Raw genomic sequence first — 20,238 nt, forward strand, 5'->3', positions numbered from 1 at the left:
TGAACACACTGCATGGATATATATATACCCAGCACGGGTTGTCTGTCCGAAGGATCAGATAGATGATCGAAGGATCATCTATCGACGTCAAACCTGTCGAAGGATCTGCATTTACCTCGAAGGATGATCTATCGAACATCCATCGAAGGTTCATCTTTCGAGCTCATCGAAGGATCTAAACTATCCTTCGATGAGCCATCCTTCGACACAGACATTTTACAACCATATTCAATCTGTTTGTCCAAGTCAAATCAGGAGGATGGTTGACTTGGTCAACTTACAGGACTAACAAGGACATCGTTTTACATCATGACCGAATACAAACAAAGTACAGACACAAGTGCACCAACAATTGGGTTAGATGGTGCAACTTTAGCATTCGTGATTTAATTATATAATTGTTGTGTCTGTTAGGATTTCAGTTTCTTGTTAGCCTCTTTTTCTATATGTGAATAATAATATAGTCTCCATTATAAAAAATATATATATATTTTCACTATAGGAAATTTAAGTGGAAAATATATGCATATAATGATGGAATTGATATTATTTTTTATTTTATAGCGATATCAGATCTTTAACTCTTATAATATCAGATCTTTTAACTAGAGATTAATTTGAGACTCCCAAGTAATTTACAAAGGGTACATATATATATAAACCGGATGAGATTTATGTAAAGAAACAATTCTCTATTTGATTTCTCTTTTGTCTCGTGATCTTCTTAATTATTTTGTCTTGTGATCTTCTTAATTATTATCCCAAAATTATCGTAATCCAACTCAAATATATTGACATATATACTCTTCATTATAGTTATAGATAGATACGTAAATCACACGGCCGAGTATTTTTCGTATCAGCCTTAAACTTATAGTATTTATTGAATCTTAATATCAATCAAACGCTAAACTCTAAACCTTCAAATATACAGTCATGGCTGAGTTTCCTTCGGAAATCATGTACGACATCTTGTCAAGAATGCCGGTGAAATCTTTGGCTCGTTTCCGGTGTGTAAGCAAGCTATGGTGCAGCTACATCAACGATCCATACCTTGAAACCATGCATGCCAAACGAGCAGCAGTGAACGATCCCACACTCATCATGCTCCATAATTCTGAATATCCCAACTCACTCTGCACACTCAGTTTTTTGGAATATAAAGAAGAAACGGATACTTGTACTCTACAGGTGAGAAAGAAGCCACCGGTCATGGATTTTTCGTGTATGAGCCCGAATTATAAAAAAAGAATTCTAGGTTCTTGCAATGGTCTGCTCTATTCATCACAATTTTCCTTAGAATATAACACCAGTACTTTGGTTGTGATCCATCCCTTAAGGAGAGAATTTTATGAGTTGCCACCCATCAAGATACCATTACACCTACAACATGAGACGAAACCCTGGCTTTCTGTTAAGAATCACTCATCTGGGCTTGGTTACGATGATTCTACCAACACTTTCAAGATGCTGTGTATCGTACAAGTCAAGCCAGTAAACGATAAACTGGTGGATCTATGGACCATGGTGCATGTCTTGGGCACTGACTCGTGGCGTAAGATACCTCAAGTCCCATCTTATCACGTCGTTGGTAGAGGCGTGTTCGCTAATGGATGTTTGCATTGGTTAGTTAGTAATGAATACGATGATTATTGCGATCGCCACTTAAGAAGACCAGTAATAAGCTTCGACATGGAGAAGGAGGAATTCGGATTAATCAATCCTCCTCGTGAACGACTAAAATCATTTTCGGTTAGTGAGCACTTGGTTGATTTAAATGGTGAAGTTGGATATGTGTGTACAATGTTCGAATATGACAGAATGGAAGTGTGGGTTTTGAAGGAGACAGGATGGGTGATCCACTGCAAGCTCGAGGAGAACCCGCCTATTCAATATGACGACTTCTTAAAGATAAAGGTTTTAGGGTTTTGGAATGAAAACGGAGACATATTAATGCAGGCGGTTTATTCGAAGCAGATGTTTGTTTACAACTTAAAGAGTGACAAATTTTATGAAGTCAAGTTCGATGGACCAGAAAAAGGAGTTGAAAGAGATATTCGATTGTATCAAAGTAGTTTGTTTTCAACCCGATATTCAATCATCAAAAAATGATTTTGAAAACACATAAAGCTAGACAATTAATGTTTTTGCTTGATAGTAAATTTGATCTATGTTATAAATGTTGGTCCGGTTCGTTTATCAATTGTTTTAAAGTTTCTTTGTTGAACAAAAGTTGTTTTTAGGTATAAATAGAAGATTAATTGCTAGATATACGTATGTATTGATTGGAATATGTTCTCTATTGTAGAGCATAAACAAAAATGAAGATGATTGTTGACTTGGTCTAGCCGGCCGGCGATACTGGTCTTGGTCCACGGTTTGGTTTTCGGTTCAAGGTTTTCAATTGTATAGGTGTTGGTCCAGGTTGGTTCGGTCTGGTCTTTGGCCGATGAACAACCTCTCCCTTTTATTTCGGTTGAATTTCAATTGGTTTTCAGTTGGGATCTCGTAAGCATTAATGAACTACTTCATTTAGTTGGAATTTCATGTTTGTCTTGTTACTACTAGACTATGTGTTATGGTCATTGACGGAGCTACAATACTAGGTGTTGGTGTTAATGGACACCCGTCTTGCACATTTTATATAGAAGGTATAAGACCAAAATTTTAAACAACCCCATTTTCTTTTTTACCATTGACTCCATTGATTTTGTGTAAAAAAAAAGTATGACCTCCTTTCAGCCGACGTAGCTTTGTTATGCCCCTCCCTCCACGCCCCACAATATACAGCCTTAAGATCTGTTCAGAATGTGGTCATCACGGCCATCAAATGGAGGAGGGAGAAAGAAAGGAGAGAGAGGGGGAGTGAGTTTAGAATTTTGGTTCTCAAGAAAGAAAAGTGAATGAGTTTTTGAGAAGGAAAGGAGAGAGAGATATACATGCAAGGTTGAGAAGTTGAGAAGAGAAAATGGTGAACTGGCTATTCGTCTCCATCAAATGATGAAGATGCTCATACCTCATTACAATGTATGCTTAAAATTTCAAGTTTTAACCTTTACATTTAAAAAGACGTAGAGCATTCTTTATTTTTATTTATTGTCATGTTACATCCTTTAATAGGTTTTTAGTTAGCTAAATTACACTTTTCGTCATTTATCTTTGTATCGGATTGCAATATATGCCCTTTAAATTCAATAATTACACTTATAGTATTTTATTTGTAAAACTTATTACACTTTTCGTCCTTTAACACTTATTACTCTCTCTCCCATCTCCGGCGAGAGCCACCACTCCCGCCAAAATAACTCGCTTTTACAAATTCATTTTGTATGTTATTTGAATATTACAACCCATAAAAAGCCCCATAAACCAAAATAAGTTGCAAATTACTATAGCATATATACCATACATGTATAATTCATCGTAATCAATACAAAAGTCGGTCATCAAATTTGAAATTTTCATCGAATATTAGCTGTAGAGACTACTTACTTCAATCAATCCATCTGATTAAAAAACACAACCTAATTCATCATAATCAATGAGCCATTATTACAGTTATTTTAAATATTACATCCTAAATATTAAATTAAATTAAAAATTAATAAAGTAAAGAAATCAAAGTCACAAACTGAATTCATAAAAGATTAGTACAGAGAATTGGCGAGAAAAGAGGACCGGAGCAAGAACAGAAGTGGCGATACAGCGGCGACAGAGCAACGACGAAGGGGATTATTGGTAGGGGTGTGAATTTCTAAAACGACACGAACCTAACACGAAATTCACGGGTTTAGGTTTAGTCTAAACGGGTTCAGGTCAGTTTCAGGTTGAACCCACGAACCCGTTTAGCTTAACGGGTCGGGTTCGGGTCAACCTAGTGGGGTTGGCGGATTAACCCGTTTAACACATTTATACTATACTAGATTATAAGGTCGTGTATTACACGGGTTGAGTAAATAAATTTATATACTAAATAATAAAACATTATATCTTTGAAAACTCTCTTTATTGCACGGGTTGAATAAATATAATTTTATATATTAAATAATAAAAAGTTATATATATAAGAACCATATTGTACGGGTTGAATTAATGTAATTTTATATCCCAAATAAAAAAATTATATCTTTAAAATCAAATATATTACACGGGTTGAATAAATGTAATTTTGTTTACCAAAGAATAAAATGATACATCTTTAAAAAACCTCATTTATTACATGTGTTAAATAAATATAATTTTATATACCAAATAATAAAAAGTTAGTAAATATAATTTTGTATAGTGAAAATAAAATATTTAATATATTAATAAAACGTTCGGTTTTCGTGATAAATAATTTGTTTTATTTAAAATGTTTTAAATTAACAATTTACAATTTCGGATAATATTTTATTAGAAAAATAGAAGATAGGTATGACGCAATTTAAAGTAGGATAAAATTTAATATTAGCTCATTATTCATTTATTTATGAGTTAATTACACAAATGGGTCCTGTGGTTTATATCTAATTTCGCCTTTGGGTACTAACTTTATTTTTTAACAGGTTTAGGTTCTATGGTTTCAATTTTGTAACACCTTTGGGTACTAACACCAAAATTAGTTAATTAATGACTAAAATACCCTTGCATTTTTTTAAGTTTATCAATGTAACACATTTGGGTACTAACACCTAATTTTATTTAAGTTTATATCAATTTTAAAAAATCTATTTATTTTTTTTATTTTCATCTTTTTTGTATCTCTTAATTAACATAAACTCTATTTATTTTTTTTTATTTTCATATTTTTATTAAATTTCTTGTTTAACATAAAATCTATTTGTTACACCAGTATTTTTTTAAATAGATATTTTAAATAAAATCTACTAGCTATATAGTTTTATCTAAATTAAATTTCTTACTCGTTTTAAATAATGTAAACCTTACTCGTTTTCAATTTTGGATTGAAATGATTGATAATAATAAATATTTTTCATGTAAAAAAATTTAAGCTTTTTTTTTAACTCGTTTTTTTTTTTCATTTACATTTTACTATTTTAGAAAGATATTTAATTTACATAAAACTATATAGCTAGGTATTTTAGATAAAACCATATAGCTAGATATTTTAGATAAAACTAAAAAAAATTAAGCCTTTTTTAACTTGTTTTTTTTGTAAAAAAAATATTTAATTTACATAAAACTATATAGCTAGTAGATTTTACTGGTGCAACTAGTAGATTTTATGTAAATTAAATATCTTTCTAAAATAGTAAAATGTAAATGAACAAAAAAAACAAGTTAAAAATGGCTTAATTTTTTTTACATGAAAGATATTTATTATTATTATTATTATTATTATTATTGTTATTATTATTATTATTATTATTATTATTATTATTATTATTATTATCAATCATATATATCCAAAATTGAAAACGAGTAAGGTTTACATTATTTAAAACTAGTAAGAAATTTAATTTACATAAAACTATATGGCTAGTAGATTTTATTTAAAAATTCTATTTAAAAAAATACCGGTGTAACAAGTAGATTTTATGTTAAATAAGAAATTTAATAAAAATATGAAAATAAAAAAATAAATAGAATTTATGTTAATTAAGAGATATAATAAAAAAATGAAAATAAAAAAATAAATAGATTTTGTAAAATTGATTTAAACTTAAATAAAATTAGGTGTTAGTACCCAAATATGTTAAATTGATAAACTTAAAAAAATGCAAGGGTATTTTAGTAATTAATTAACTAATTTTAGTGTTAGTACCCAAAGGTGTTACAAAATTGAAACCATAGAACCTAAATCTGTTAAAAAATAAAGTTAGTACCCAAAGGAGAAATTATGTATAAACCACAGGACCCATTTGTGTAATTAACTCTTTATTTATTTAATTAACATAAGATAAGTTTGGAAGTGAGGCGAGAAAATCATAAAATAAATACCTACAATGAACGACATGTGTCACACATTAATATTTTATTATATAGTACTAGCCGTACACCCGTCCGATGGACGCGGGTACATCTTAAACATTGAATGTAAGCCTACGTTTATATGTAAAATTTGATGTGAAATTATTTAATGAATTCACGTTCGCATTATACTTAAGAATACATTAATAACGTTTATATGTAAATCTAACCGAAGTACGAAAAAGCCCCTACATTTTGAAGCAAAACCACAACCTCAACGCTCCTTGGATCGATATGTCCTGATTTCTCGATATAAGTAAACGACGGCTGCTATTACTTCCTTTGAATTTCGGCAGTAGACCAAAAGCGGAATTGCGGTGACTGGATAAATGGTTGTGTTTCTGTACGCAAGACATTCGAGCCATTTTAGTCTTCCACTATAACCATACCTAATTGGGCAATGTCTGCTGAACAGGATTTCAATCGACCCTAAAGCTCATCTGAGCACTTTGTTTAAACAATCCGACAGGTTTATAGGTGCAGAACCTTTAAAGGCTGGTCTAGGTGGCATACAGTATATCGATCGCAAACCGCGTGCATGCATCTTGAATCCTGTAAGAATATCTTCCGTCATAGAACCGTAAATCCACCCAATCTGTCAATATTCAACTCATTAGATACTGTTCAAAAATCCAAATCATCTTAAAAGGTTTTAAAAGTTGAAACCAGAACGAAAACAAACCTCACTGCGCCAGTCGGTTTCGTCATCATACCCACAACTGATAGCCTGAATACCTTCTTTTAAAACACTCTCTAGTGCTGCAGATTGTGTGACATTAGTAATGATTTTTCATTGAGCACTCTGCATATGTAAACATTGACTGTAAGCCTACGTTTATATGTAGACAGTTGGGAAATGACCTAAAGAAGTCATTTGAAGGGTGGTCTGCACAAGCTACAATTTCTCCCATTGCAAGTGCTTCAGCTGTTGTTGTACATAACACATCACTCACACTTGGATTTATAAACACTTTGTAACTGCCAAAAAAATAATAATAAACAATTTTAGTATTTTTTATTATTTGAAATTATATGAAAATTATGTGCCTATGAAGTGAGTCATCAGCATGGTCTATGCCTTTCATGAAGTTCACATTCAAGTTCAACTTTTTAGCTGTACTTTGTTATTATTGAAACTGGTAAAAGTGAAATTGCAAAATTCTGATTTTGAAGCTTTGAATTTTTTTCATTCGATATTAAATAGTATTACAGAATTCTGATTTTGAAAAATATTAAAAATTACACATTACAATAAACACTTCCAAGGATATCTATGACTCTCGCCTTCTTCCATGCAATTTCATTTTTTGTTTTAATTTGCAGATCAGCAAGCATATCACAGGTCTTCTGATCCTGTTTCAGCAGATGTGTGATAAACTCTTCTGCTTTTTCTTTAAACTCTGATGGAGTAGAACAGACAACTTCATCCAGCAGTGCAATGCTACTCCAGGTTTGCTTATAATATTTATCACTCACCATAGCAACTTTTTTGTTGAGTTCTTCATCTTTTCTCTGTTCTTCGAGTGACCATCTTGAAAATTCAATTTTATGATCGCTAGTATCCGACCAGTGGTAGAAGGTTTTGCTTGCCACTTAGAAAAAGTGTGAGTGTTTTTGGACAGTTTGTTTTAGGGTGAACGGTTTTTTAGAAATGAAGTGTTGATGTTTTCAAGTAAACTAATATGATCCTTTATAGTGTGTAAAATGTTTGATAGGGTAAATGAACAGGCGTCTACTAATTATGATAACCTTGTTTGAAGGTTTAAATTTTGTTCTTTGGTTTTCTAGATATTTAATTTTACTTGCTTTCCCATGATAGGGTAAATGAAGAGACATCTCCTATATACACGTTTTCCCTATTAAATCATTAAATGTACATGGTTTTTAAATATAAATTTTTATTTAATGGTTGCATTTAAATCTGACATTTGGGCTGTTACATATTCTATATAACGAGTTATCATTAACCCGCGCGTTGCGGCAGAATTTTGATTAAACCCAAATTGGATTTTAAACTCAAATCAATCTGCGTGTTGCTGTTAGGACGTAATGAAATTTCGATTGGTATTATTCCAGCCTCATTCGGTTCCAACACCAATTTTCGTTCTTTGGCTGATATTTTTATATTAGAAGTTGACATCTTAAGCTAATAATAAGATGCCAAGTTCCGTGAGGTGTGATGTGTAAGTTGCGGCACACACTTAAAACCACTACGAAAAGTAATGGTGAAATGTTGTTGTGAACTTGCGTGTTGAGAGGGCGACGCAAAACCATGAAAAAAGAAAACTAATGTCAAAAAAACTTCTACATAGTCGTGCGTGAAAAGGGGTTGATATAAAAGTTTCATATCTTACGAACTATAAGATCCAAAAACTACATGTTCATATCTTCCAACATAGATTTTAGTATTTCCTGATATATAGTCTCGCAATATCACACAATACAGTATGCATGCCAGTACAATACCAATCAAAATAAAACTAACAACATTATCTCATACAACCCTAATGTTCATAGTATCATATATATGCAGTGGCGGATCTAGAAAACCTTCATAGGGGTAACGTTTTAAAAGAAAGGGGTAACGAAATCGAAAAAACGTTAAAAACGTCATTTTTTTCCAAAATTTACACTACCGCCCGAGCGCCAAGGGGTAGCGGAGGCTACCCCTTATGATAAGGTACATCCGCCCCTGTATATATGATACATGAGATACAACAAAACATCATAATACAAAACTACTCAAAATAAAACTATTAATAATAATTAATCCCAACATACAACCAGCATATATTCATAATATCATATCTGAGATATGTTCGAGAAGAAGAAGACCAATATTAATTAATTAATTTGAGAAACATAAATCTCCATCCCAGGGTTCCAAAACATGAACATGTTAACTGAATTCCATCAAAAAGCCTTTTATAGTTTTATTTATGTTTTATTCATGTCCTTTTTTCCCACACACAAATACAATATACATTTTACAGAGATTTTAGAGAATTGAGATGCTAGAGAGAAAAGCAAGGAGTGGTGGCCGGCCAGAATTCCAAGCGGTGGCGAAGTGAACCGACGATTCTCTTTGGTGGCGACCGTAAAGCCTTCCGCTGTTGGTTCTCCTCGGTGATGACGTCCGGTGGTCTTCTCGGCGGTTTCCGACGAAAAGTTCAAATGACTCAGGTGGTCCGACGAAAGAGGCGTCTTCGGCGTTATAAAAAAAAGCAGAAATGTCTTCTTGCTCTCTATGTTACCCACGCACTCGCACGCATATCGCCAGAGGAAAAGCACAATAACCACCGTGTTTGTAGTTGGAAGACCCATCACAACCGGACTTCCACGCCATTTTCTTTGTCTTCAATTTCGGTGGCATCATCGTATGGGCAATTTCATGTTCCTGTCGGTTTTCTGGTTTATATTTTGCTGATATAAAAATGAGTCATGATGATGCGGCTATAAATGTATGTATATATGTGGCATGTATGTATGTATGCGGCGGATTACCGGTGGTTATTATGGTGGCGGTGAGGATTATATAGGGCGTGAAATGGTGGCAGAGAGAGGGGAATACAGTGGGTGGAGGAGAGGCGTCCGTTCGTTTATAAAATGTAAGGTTACGACTGATTGTGGGTGTTTATATTCCGGGTAACCACCGGAAATTGTAATTTTATTAGTTGTCGGTCGTTTTGAAATTTGATGGGTGCGACGGTTTGGATGCGTCTTTGACATGTGAAACGTATCCCATGTTGGTAATTGTATTATAAGATAATACCATTGCCAATTCAAATGTTGTTTCATCATACCCAGATTCATTCACTGAAATAGAAGAGCAACTGTTATTGTTTTGCCTTAGTTCTTATAAATACATTAAAATGGAGTCATATACTTCTGCACAATCTGACGATTTCAAGCAACGCTTTATTAAACAAATCGAAGAGCAAGTTTTGGCTGATAGGTCTACTCTTCAAGAGTTGAAGAGGTGTTTTAACAGACTGCAACTTGGTCTGCTGACAAGAGACCAGGTTTCGAGAGACCTGGAGATCATGAGAAAGATCAATGACATACATCGAGAGGTTCAGTGCTCCATGGAGTTGAAGTTAAAGTTTCTTGATTCTTGCTATTAGAGTTTAAGTGTCTGATTAGTTTTCTTTTTTATATGTAATTGTTACTTTTTTTAATACTTTAGATGGATGATCGTATTAATTTTTCTTATCACGGTTTATTTTTACTTCTTTTTATGAGTTTGAAGATAAAGAGACAGTGTTCAATTGTCGATAATTAGAAAATGTTTCATCTGAATTTTTTTAAGCTTGTTGTTTGGTACCATTTTCTCTATAGATATTACTTTTTCATGCCCTAATTATCCAAATCCATTAACATTTCCAGGTGTTTCATCCAAATCTTTGCTGGCTTAACTGCTCTAATTCAGGTATACAGATCATCCATGAAGATTTGTTCATTTATGTTTGATTTAACATTGTAGTTTATGTTTTAGACTTTTAGATTTAAGGATCAAGTTCCTTCATTTCAATCAAACTGTTTAATCTTCATTTATTTTTCTCCTTTAACAATTTTGGAAGCCAAACAGTTTCAAAAAATCCGTGTAAATTTTTTCTCAATTTGGATTATGTTAAGATTGTTTGGTAGTTGTAAATATACTCAAGTTTATGGTAGTCTTATAGACTCAAGTTTATATCTTTTAATATATGCTTGTTTATTTAATAACATATTTTCATAATGAACGAAGGTGAACACGAAATGAATTTTATAGCCCTGAGATTGGAATATGACGTATAACGGGCAAGAAAGTAATTTTATGAAACCATGTTGAGGTAAAATGAGAAAACTAACCGTATAGTCATTTAAGAGTGCTTTTCCAGCATTTTCTGTGATCTCAATGATCTTATGCTAGTGTCCACCCTTTAGTTCCCTTAATTCTCCACAACATGGAACAATGATGGAATCAAGATTTTCACGTGCATCATGGCCCAGTTGTAATGAATCTGCAATTGTTTTTTTTAAACAAATGAAGTCAAAAAACCACAAATTTAAATCTATTTATTCATGGAAAAATTAAATACTCACGGTCAATTGAGCTCAAATAGAGTTCAATTTCCAGGCCATTAGTCACGGCCTACAAAACTTGGTTGTTGAGCCCAAACCTAATTCGTTTAGAATACCCCATCCAAAAACCCGTTTCGCTCGGCCAACAACACTTGCTTATTTCTATCCAACAAAAACAAATTTGGGCATTTCTTAGATAAAGGTTCATCCATCACCCACCAATCCGTTCAGAAACATGTCTGAGTACCCGAACCGAGAGACGCCTTGATTAGATACCCACACTCGCAAATTCTCCATGACAGCTGCAAGTATCAATACACAAGTCTATATAAATAATGAAACCATACAATAAGTGAAAAACATTGTTCCGTAATATAACAATAACCTGTATATATGACACGGAGATAGAATCTAAAAAGAGAATAAACACATGACAGTGGTGGTTCTTTCATATTTAACCTGTATATATGATAATAAACACATGACATTAGATTGGATAATTCTAAAAACTCCAATGCAGTTCAAAAACTCATCCATGTCATAAAAATAAGATTGAAAGAACTGCAAAACAGACACAAAGTACCTGAATTACTCATTCTCATTTACATCATAGTTATGAAAAGCACACAAGGTGCACGCCTAGGGATAGAAGCACACAACCCAGTGCACCTTTTAGGCACTCAGACTCAAATTTAGATGATTTTCCGGCTAATTTCCAGCAAAAAGATGACAATAAAAACCCTAATGAAGGCTAAAATCAACCTAAATAAGCCTAGAAATCAACCTAAAACAGTCTACAGCACCTAAAAGTTAGAGTTTATGCTATGCGCCTTGCATAAAAAAGCCCTCAGAAACACACAAACAGATTTAGACTGAACCTAAGTTACAACGTAGCAATGTTGAACTTCTACTCTAATCACATTGTTTTCCACCATGAATCACAATATAAACAACACATTATTATCCTACTTAACCTAATCCATTCTGACAAAACCTAAAAACTCCAAAACTTCAATTTAAACATTCAAAAATTCACACCAAAAGAGTTATAACATACCAGTGAGTAAACAAACAATTTGAATCACAACATAGAGTACACATTATTCTACTAACAAAACCTAAAAAAAATTCCAAAACATCAATATATGGTTTCAAAAAATCAGGTTTATCGGTTCGGTTCACAAAATTTGGTTTCAAAAACCATATTTGGTTTCAAATCACAGTTTATGGTTAAGATCCATACCAGAAGTCTTTATGATAGAACAACCATTAGTTGTTGGAAACATGAAGCTTTAACCTATCAAAAAGTTTGATGGTTGTTTTGGTATCCCCAATGGTCTATCAACACTTTCAAGCTAACCAACTGGGGTAGCCCAGTTGGCCACCGACACCCACCTCTTCCCAGAGGTACCGGGTTCGAGTCTTGGGAGTGACATATGTCGCCCAGGGTAAGAACTCGGCAAGGGGAATTCACCGCGGAGCTAGCTTGGTCGGGTAGCGGCTCCCGGAGTGGGATCACTCCGGCGGTTGGGAGGACCGTGCACTATCCCCCCCCCCCCACTTTCAAGCCATTCAATAGCTTTAAACCTTCTCATAGCTACAAAAAATGAAAAAAAAATCACATAATCAACAACGTTTCTATTGTTTTGTTAGAACGAATTTGAAGGCAAAATTTATAATTATACCTGCTCCTTGGACTTTCCTTGAAGGTAAAGTAACACTAAACAATACCGTTTCAAACTTTAGCGAAAACAACACTAAAGGATACCGTTTCACAATTGATTAATGACAACTAATACCCCAAAATTTTGAGCGTAAGGTTATCACTCATGTTCAAGCTAACCTCTTTCGTGTTCATGTGAGCAAGAAGAGTGGAAGACACAAAGGATGTGTCAAATACAGTTCAGATGATACAGATTTGACACCTGAACCTGTATTATCTGAACTGTGTTTGACACCTCCTTTGTGTCTTCCTCTCATCTTGCTCACATGAACACGAAAGAGGTTGTCTTGAACATGAGTAATAACACACCTGTCTTCTACCTCCATTGCTAGTAAGGTTCTTTGAATCATCTTGGCTCTTTTCTTAGGTCTTTGAGGGAGTATACACCCTTTCATTGCCATAAAGTCTTCTTCTTTCTCTTTGCTTGATAATGTAGTAAACAATTTGCGTCACAAAACCAAAATATTTCTATGTTTTTGTGGAGACTTTATTAAAAATACATAAAACATCAAATTTCAACAAAGGGCAAATACGGTCAAAATCAAGAAAACACAAGATTAAGAGCAATTTGAGCTAAATATGAGTGAAAATAAATAACAAAAATAATAATAAATAACTTTTGATAACTTTTTACCTGTTTATACGTTGAGGAGATGAAGAATGAATAGGAGGAATAGGATGATGAGAATCTTGTTCATTTACAACCCTTCAATCAACACGTTGAGATGTGATCTTTTTCTTCACAACAATTCTATTTCCATCTGATTTTCCAATCATAACCGTTGATTCCTTAACATTTACAAATCTCAGTCTCTTACTGTTTCCCCACTGTAACTTATCCATAACACCTAAAGCTTCAATCTCTATCTCTGAAATCAAGAACTATAAAAACATCAAGAACCAAGAACAATAATTTGGGTACCTGATTAACTACAAAAATGATGCGTATATGATATGCAAAAAAAGCGTCACTGAAACGTCAATAAAAGAAATCAGATAAAGGAATGAACATACAAAAGCGATTGAAGAGGACTCAAGGAGCCAGTGCTCATAAGCGATTGAAGAAATCCAGAATTTTCGTCATGCTCATAAGCTTTAGATAAGCGATTGAACAATTCTGCTACTACAAATTTTATAGAAACCTAAATTATAGATGATCTAAAGGTGGAAACCTAGAAATATGCAGGAGAAATTGAATAAAAATTAGTTACCAGAAATAATATTTCGTGTTTTGAATGTGATGGTTCATACCTTTAAGATGAAATCGAAGTTAGTAAACAGTCTTACATTGGATCCAATCTACCTACGTAAGAGACATCAATTAGTTTGAGCAAATAGAAAGGATCATTAAATTACCTAAATACCTAATTTCATGACCTAATTAACTCACAGAAACTGTCTAATTCTCTAGTTAACAAATTCTAACTAAATCAGAAACCACAATCAACTAACCGTCAAACTGTTCATCATCGTTCTCGGTAGACTTCTTCACCGGCTTCTTTGCCTTCGTAATCGCGCCTTCTTCCTGTTGTAGCCTCCTAATCGCATCATGTGTGCACTTAATGGAGAGCTGAGATCTGAAGAGTGACAATGAAAGTAGGGATCTGGATGAAGATGAAGTATAACTGAGAAGCACAAGGGTTGGGGTTGTGGGATTAAGCGATGATGAAGATTTAGGTTTCAAGGATTCGGACGAGGGAGAGGTGTTGATTGAATTTTGAATGTGGAGAGATGTTTTGAATTTTGAATGTGAAGCACAGTTTTGAAATTTGATGGTTTCAGAGACATTAATACAAATAACACTTCCCTATGTAGTTCAAATTTCCCCCCATCTTTAAAACAGACTAATATTTTAATATTTGATTTGGAAAAAAAGTTAATACAATATACATTAATATATATTACTATCTCCGTCCCACTAAAAGTGTCCTATTTTGAATTTTCAAAGTCTTTATTTATAAAAATTTGACTTTGATTATATATTTTTGTGTTATATAAAACTTGATGAAAATTAACCCGATAAAAACACTTGTAAATCACACTCAAATCATATAACTTTCATCAAGTATTATCTAACACAATTAAAATTATTAAGGTCAAAGTTTATAAATAAAGACTTTGAAAATTCAAAATATGACACTTTTAGTGGGACGGAGGGAGTAATATTTTTATTGTTATTTATGACATCAGCAGATCCTACAGCAGATCCTACGTGGCATGCCTAGATGGCTGACAAGAATGCATTCTTACATGAGCTCTACTTCTCCTTTAATATATAGTAAGATAGTATAGATAAAAATTTAGATTGATATAAATAGATTATTTTGTTGTAGCAAAATTTGTTAACGAAATCTCAATAAATTTAACCCATTATTTAAAACTCCGTAAATGTATAAATGATAAATAATATTAGTTAGAGTAAACTACGATTTTGGCCCCTGTGGTTATATCACTTTTACCCTTTTAGCCCAAAAAAGATTTTTTTTTAATATCTGAGCCCTCAACGTCTTTTTTCTAACCCTTTGGCCCCTAACACTAACCTCATCCATTAAATGTTAGGAGCCAAAAGGGTTAGAAAAAAGACGTTAGGGGCCAAAAACATTAGAAAAAAACACGTTGGGGGGGGGGGCCTCAGATGTTAAAGGTTATTTTTGGGCTAAAAGAGTAAAAGTGATATAATCGTAGGGGCCAAAATCGTAATTTACTCTATACTTAAATAAATAATATTATAAATGATAAGGAGATTAAACTAAACAATAATTATCCATAAGAAATTAAACTAAATAATATTTAGTATGAGTATTATCTATAATTAATTAGAAAAGCTAAAATATATTGTAAAAAATTAAATGGGGTGTCCCAAAAATGGTTTCTTTTATTATATAGTATAGATAGATTATAATTTTTTACAATATATTTTATGTCATAAATTAAATGGGGTGTGTATTTTATGCCATGATATAACTTAAAAAGAGAAATTAACATAGATTTTATAATTTAAATGTGATATTATTATATGCATTTTTGTTTTTAAGTAAATTTTAATTTTAATATATTAATTTCATAAAAAATTCAGGTTGAACGGGTCGTGTTCTGGTCAACCTACAAAATTTCGGGTCGTTCATGTTCATATGTATGATACGATTTTCGGGTTCGGGTCCGGGTTCGTGTAAAATTTTCGGATCGGGGTCGGGTTGAACCCGCCAACCTGCGAACACGACCTGTTTAGCACCCCTAATTATTGAGCACACTTTACTTTCGGTAAATATAAACATGTTTTAAACTCCATTATGAATTCTTAAACATCATATTAGTGTCTGATTCAAGAAGATTTGCAGGTTTGGTAATGGGTTTTAATGGAGATTTAGGGTTTTAGCTTTGTTTTAGGAAAATGATTTTACTTGAGGAGAGATTGTAGAAAGAGAGGGGGGGGGGGGTGCTCGACTGGTGGTGGTGAGGGCTGGATTTGATGGTGGTGATGATGGCTGGATTTGGTGGTGATTTGGTTGGAGAGAGGGGATGAAAACTAAGATTGAGATAGTTTGGGGGTTCTTTATTTGTTAAATATACTAATAAAATTACCAATCTACTCTAAAGCACATGTCATATTTGAAAATTTTAATTCGATTAGTGCTAAAAAACGTAGGGTGTAATGAGTTTTAGAAACAAAGAAATGTGACTGTAATTATTGAATTTAAATGTCATTTATTACAATCCCATATAAACATAAAGGACGAAAAATGTAATTTGCCCGTTTTTAGTTTTTCATTATCACTTTTAAACAACAAAATTATAGAAAACATCTTTGATGTATGCTTAAATTTTTCAAGTTTCAACCTTTAGATTTAAAAAAAATACGTGGAGCATCTTTTATTTTTATTTATTGCCAGATTACATCCTTTAACATTAACTCTTTTATTTACCATTGGGGTTGGTGGTCTAATGACAAGACAACACATTTTAGTACACTTAAATCTGAGGTTCTGAGTTCAATACTCAAGAAATTCGCCGTTAAAAAAAAGAACTCTTTCTATTTTTTTGCCGTTAACTCGGGTTAGATACAAATCATGTGATGGCATTTTCATCCTTTTACCATTTAAAATTAAAAATAAAATTAATTTAAAGATGAAATGAAATAATATATCATATTGATTTGTCTATTTCTCCACCACCTATCATTACCTGCTGAATCCTCACATTTTCTTTATAAAACCGGCTATTTAAGGAGTTCTGATTACGTGTCAAAACGGCTATTTGTGCAAGACCAAACGACAAGGGACCAGTCAAAAGTGATGTACTCTTACATGGACCAAAAAACTTAAAAGAGACATAACTTGGTCTATGATTGGAGCTACGAGAACCACAAGTAGGTGATGGAAATGTCTCGACAAGTCGGATTACATGGCAAACACTGTAGGTGGTTTGGCCCAACTTTCAGACTCAAAATCCTTGGTTAAAGGCGCTAATTTCTTCAAGCAAGATTTCTCTCCAAATTCGTCAATCTTTCGTACTTTCCTTGTTAGTCAATAAACATGTGAATCATTGATTAGCATGAATTTTGTTCTTATTTATGGTTTATATTTAAACAAGTTCGGGTCAATTTGTAACTTAAAAAAATTAGTGAAACCACGAAATTTAGAAAATTCCACTAGAAGGGCACCTATTTTATTGGTTTTAATCGTTCATAAATATTTCAACCTTCTTTGAGAACAATTCTTGTTTATATTTTTCTTCCACTCTACATCAAGACCTGAACTTAACAAAGATCATGAACCATCTTCAAGATTCAAGATTTATGTGGGTGTGGTCCACTTTTTGTTTAGGATCCGGTTTCAATGACTTTGTCCTGACAATATTTGGTAGCACCAGAAATGGGGTAGTGGTTGAGAGATTTGGTAGCACCACGTTTCGTGACTGGCGGTGAACAAGGAACAATGGTGGATGCGACGGCACTTGTGAACAAGAAAGCTAATGTTAGATCTCTGGTGGTGTTTGACTGTTTGTACCAGTTCAGGCCATAGAGTGTGGAGTGGCTTGAAAAGTGAGCGTTATTCGATACGTGAACAACATGTCAACACGCGTCAGAAATGAGGCGTTGTGCCAAAACACGGGGTGTGAGAAGGGGCGTGGAATAATGGCGTTATTCGACACGTGACACCTATTTTTTAATATTATTTTTATATAAAATGTGTATTTATTTTTTTTTTAAAATACCTATATAATAATTAACAATAATAAAAAAATTAAAAAATGTAAATAAAAAAAACACATAAATTAATAAAAAAACTACATAAATTAAAAAAAAAAACAAAAAGGCAAGCTAAAAAGCGAACTAAGTACGATATTTTTTGTCTTTGTTTCTTCTTTCAGTTTCTTGTACATTTCCCTCTCTTTGTCGTTTAGGTGATCAATCTTTATAACGAGAAATTTCATATTCGATTGCCTTTCCTTTTGCTTGAACATCTCGATGGCTTCCTTTTTTGGTGGTTCTTTCTTGTTGAATGATATTAAACGTAGTCATTTGATCTTCGATGCTAAACAACACGGGGTTTCTTTTATCACCCATAATGTATGATTTTTGCGTCCCCTTTTTTGATTTATCTCTACCAGGTGGCCGCTCTGCTTCAAAATCATTGTCGCTTAAGTTGATCTCCAACTCGGTACTAGCATCCGAGCGACTAGTGGAGATACAACTTTTATACTTTTAGGACGACGATTGTCCCGCTAAAGATACCTGTGCCCATTTTGGGGAGTTTTTTGCAACATCCCAACAATGAAGAAATTTAAAGGTGGCCCCTTTATCCTTCCGAATACAATGCAATCGCACGAGTCAACAAGTTGTTGTCCATTTCGCCATTTTTTGGGTTGTTCCTTAAGTCGTTGTAGTGGCCGTTGAAGGCGGTCATGGCTTGATTTATTTCACGCCACTTAGACGAGTGACTATCGTTTTTACGATAGAAATATCGTCCCAAGGTTTTGTGATAAAGGTCATTTATACGCTTCCAAAAATCATCACTATGTTGGTTGGTACATATTAAAAAAATATTATAAGTACGAAATGTATTTTTTAAAATAAATATAATAAATATATACCTATAACCGAATTCTCCGAAATTGAAAGCCAAGCTTTCATCAACACCAACTCTTCCTCGTTTGTCCACGGATACACGCGACGATCCTCTTTTGCTTTTTCCTCCTCGGTCTCGTTTTTCTTTTTATGGTTCTGTTTTTGTCGCGTAGAGGATTCGGGTGGTGATGGTTGAGTTTCGGTACGGAATCGGGTGTAGGGGCGTTTGAGTTAGAGGGGTGAGCGGTTGAGACATAAAAGGTGGGGACCCTTGAGCTTGCATTTGATGTGGAAACACAAAAGGTAGGTTTGCAAGAAGTTGGTAGCACGCCATTATACTTAGATTGATGTTGCGGGCCGGTTGAGACCCTTTGAGGGGAAGTGGTGTTCGGTACTTCACCCACACCATAGGGGTTGTTCGGATCGAAGTTGCGTTTGTGTGGATGCATTATTTTTTTTAAAAGGTTGAGAGAATTTATAAAGATTAAGATTGGGAAGAAGTGAATGAGGTGAAAATGGTGAAAAGTGTTGAGTTTTTATATAGATGTACTAAAACAATTTTTTTAAATAAATTCTTTTTAAATAATGTCGTTGGGGTCCAACGGCTATATGCCACCCCATTCATAACGTTGACATACATTTATTTACAACATCGGTGGAGAATTGCACCCCCCATTCATAAACGTCACTCACAACGTCGTTGACGGTGTGCTGTGTGCGGCGTGGAAAGGCATAAACGTCGTTGATCCACACCTACACCGTATGGTCTCAGCATAGAAAGATGTGAGTGTGCGGATAGGTTTGATTAAATAATATAATATATTATTTTAATATTTTTAATAATCTAATGGGACCCTCTAATATAACATATGATTTTATCTTTTAATGTTAGATTTATTTTTTTTAATTTTAAATGGTAAAAGAATGAAAATATGGTCACATATTTCACGTGTAAGGGTAAAGTTATCCTACAGAATCTTCTAATTCTAGGAAGGGTACAAAGACACAATTGTTCGTAAAATATAACACAATACCGAGGAAAAAGACACAATTAGTCACAAAAAAGATACAATGACGAAAATAAAACAAAATACCAAATAAAAAAGGTACAAAGATATAAACAAAACTTGTAAAATCTATAAGCTAAAAATCAAAAAGTGAAAACCTAAAATCAAATATCGTAAAGTTTGACGAGAGAGTTCCATTGCCGATTGAATGAATTCAATCGGAATCTGTTTGATGACTTTCTTATGACTTCCTGTTTTTAGGAGACTTTGAACTTTTCTGTTTTTTAGATCTAAAAGTTGAAACTTGAAATTTTAAGCACGACACATTTTCTGCAATTTATCTTTTAAATTATTTTTTTAACGGTCAACTAAATCACCGGAGAAGTATTCTGGAATGCCCTCAA

General features: G+C 33.3%; 1 protein-coding gene across 1 annotated transcript; it reads left to right on the plus strand.

Annotated features, from left to right (window-relative positions):
* Positions 1–936: 936 nt before the first annotated feature.
* Positions 937–2,112, plus strand: LOC110902010 (F-box protein CPR1). The gene has a single exon (XM_022148754.1). It carries the CDS (start codon positions 937–939, stop codon positions 2,110–2,112), a length of 1,176 nt encoding a protein of 391 aa, XP_022004446.1.
* The last annotated feature ends 18,126 nt before the right edge of the window (positions 2,113–20,238 follow it).

This window comes from Helianthus annuus, chromosome 13, assembly GCF_002127325.2.
Source record: "Helianthus annuus cultivar XRQ/B chromosome 13, HanXRQr2.0-SUNRISE, whole genome shotgun sequence".
NCBI lineage: Eukaryota > Viridiplantae > Streptophyta > Magnoliopsida > Asterales > Asteraceae > Helianthus > Helianthus annuus.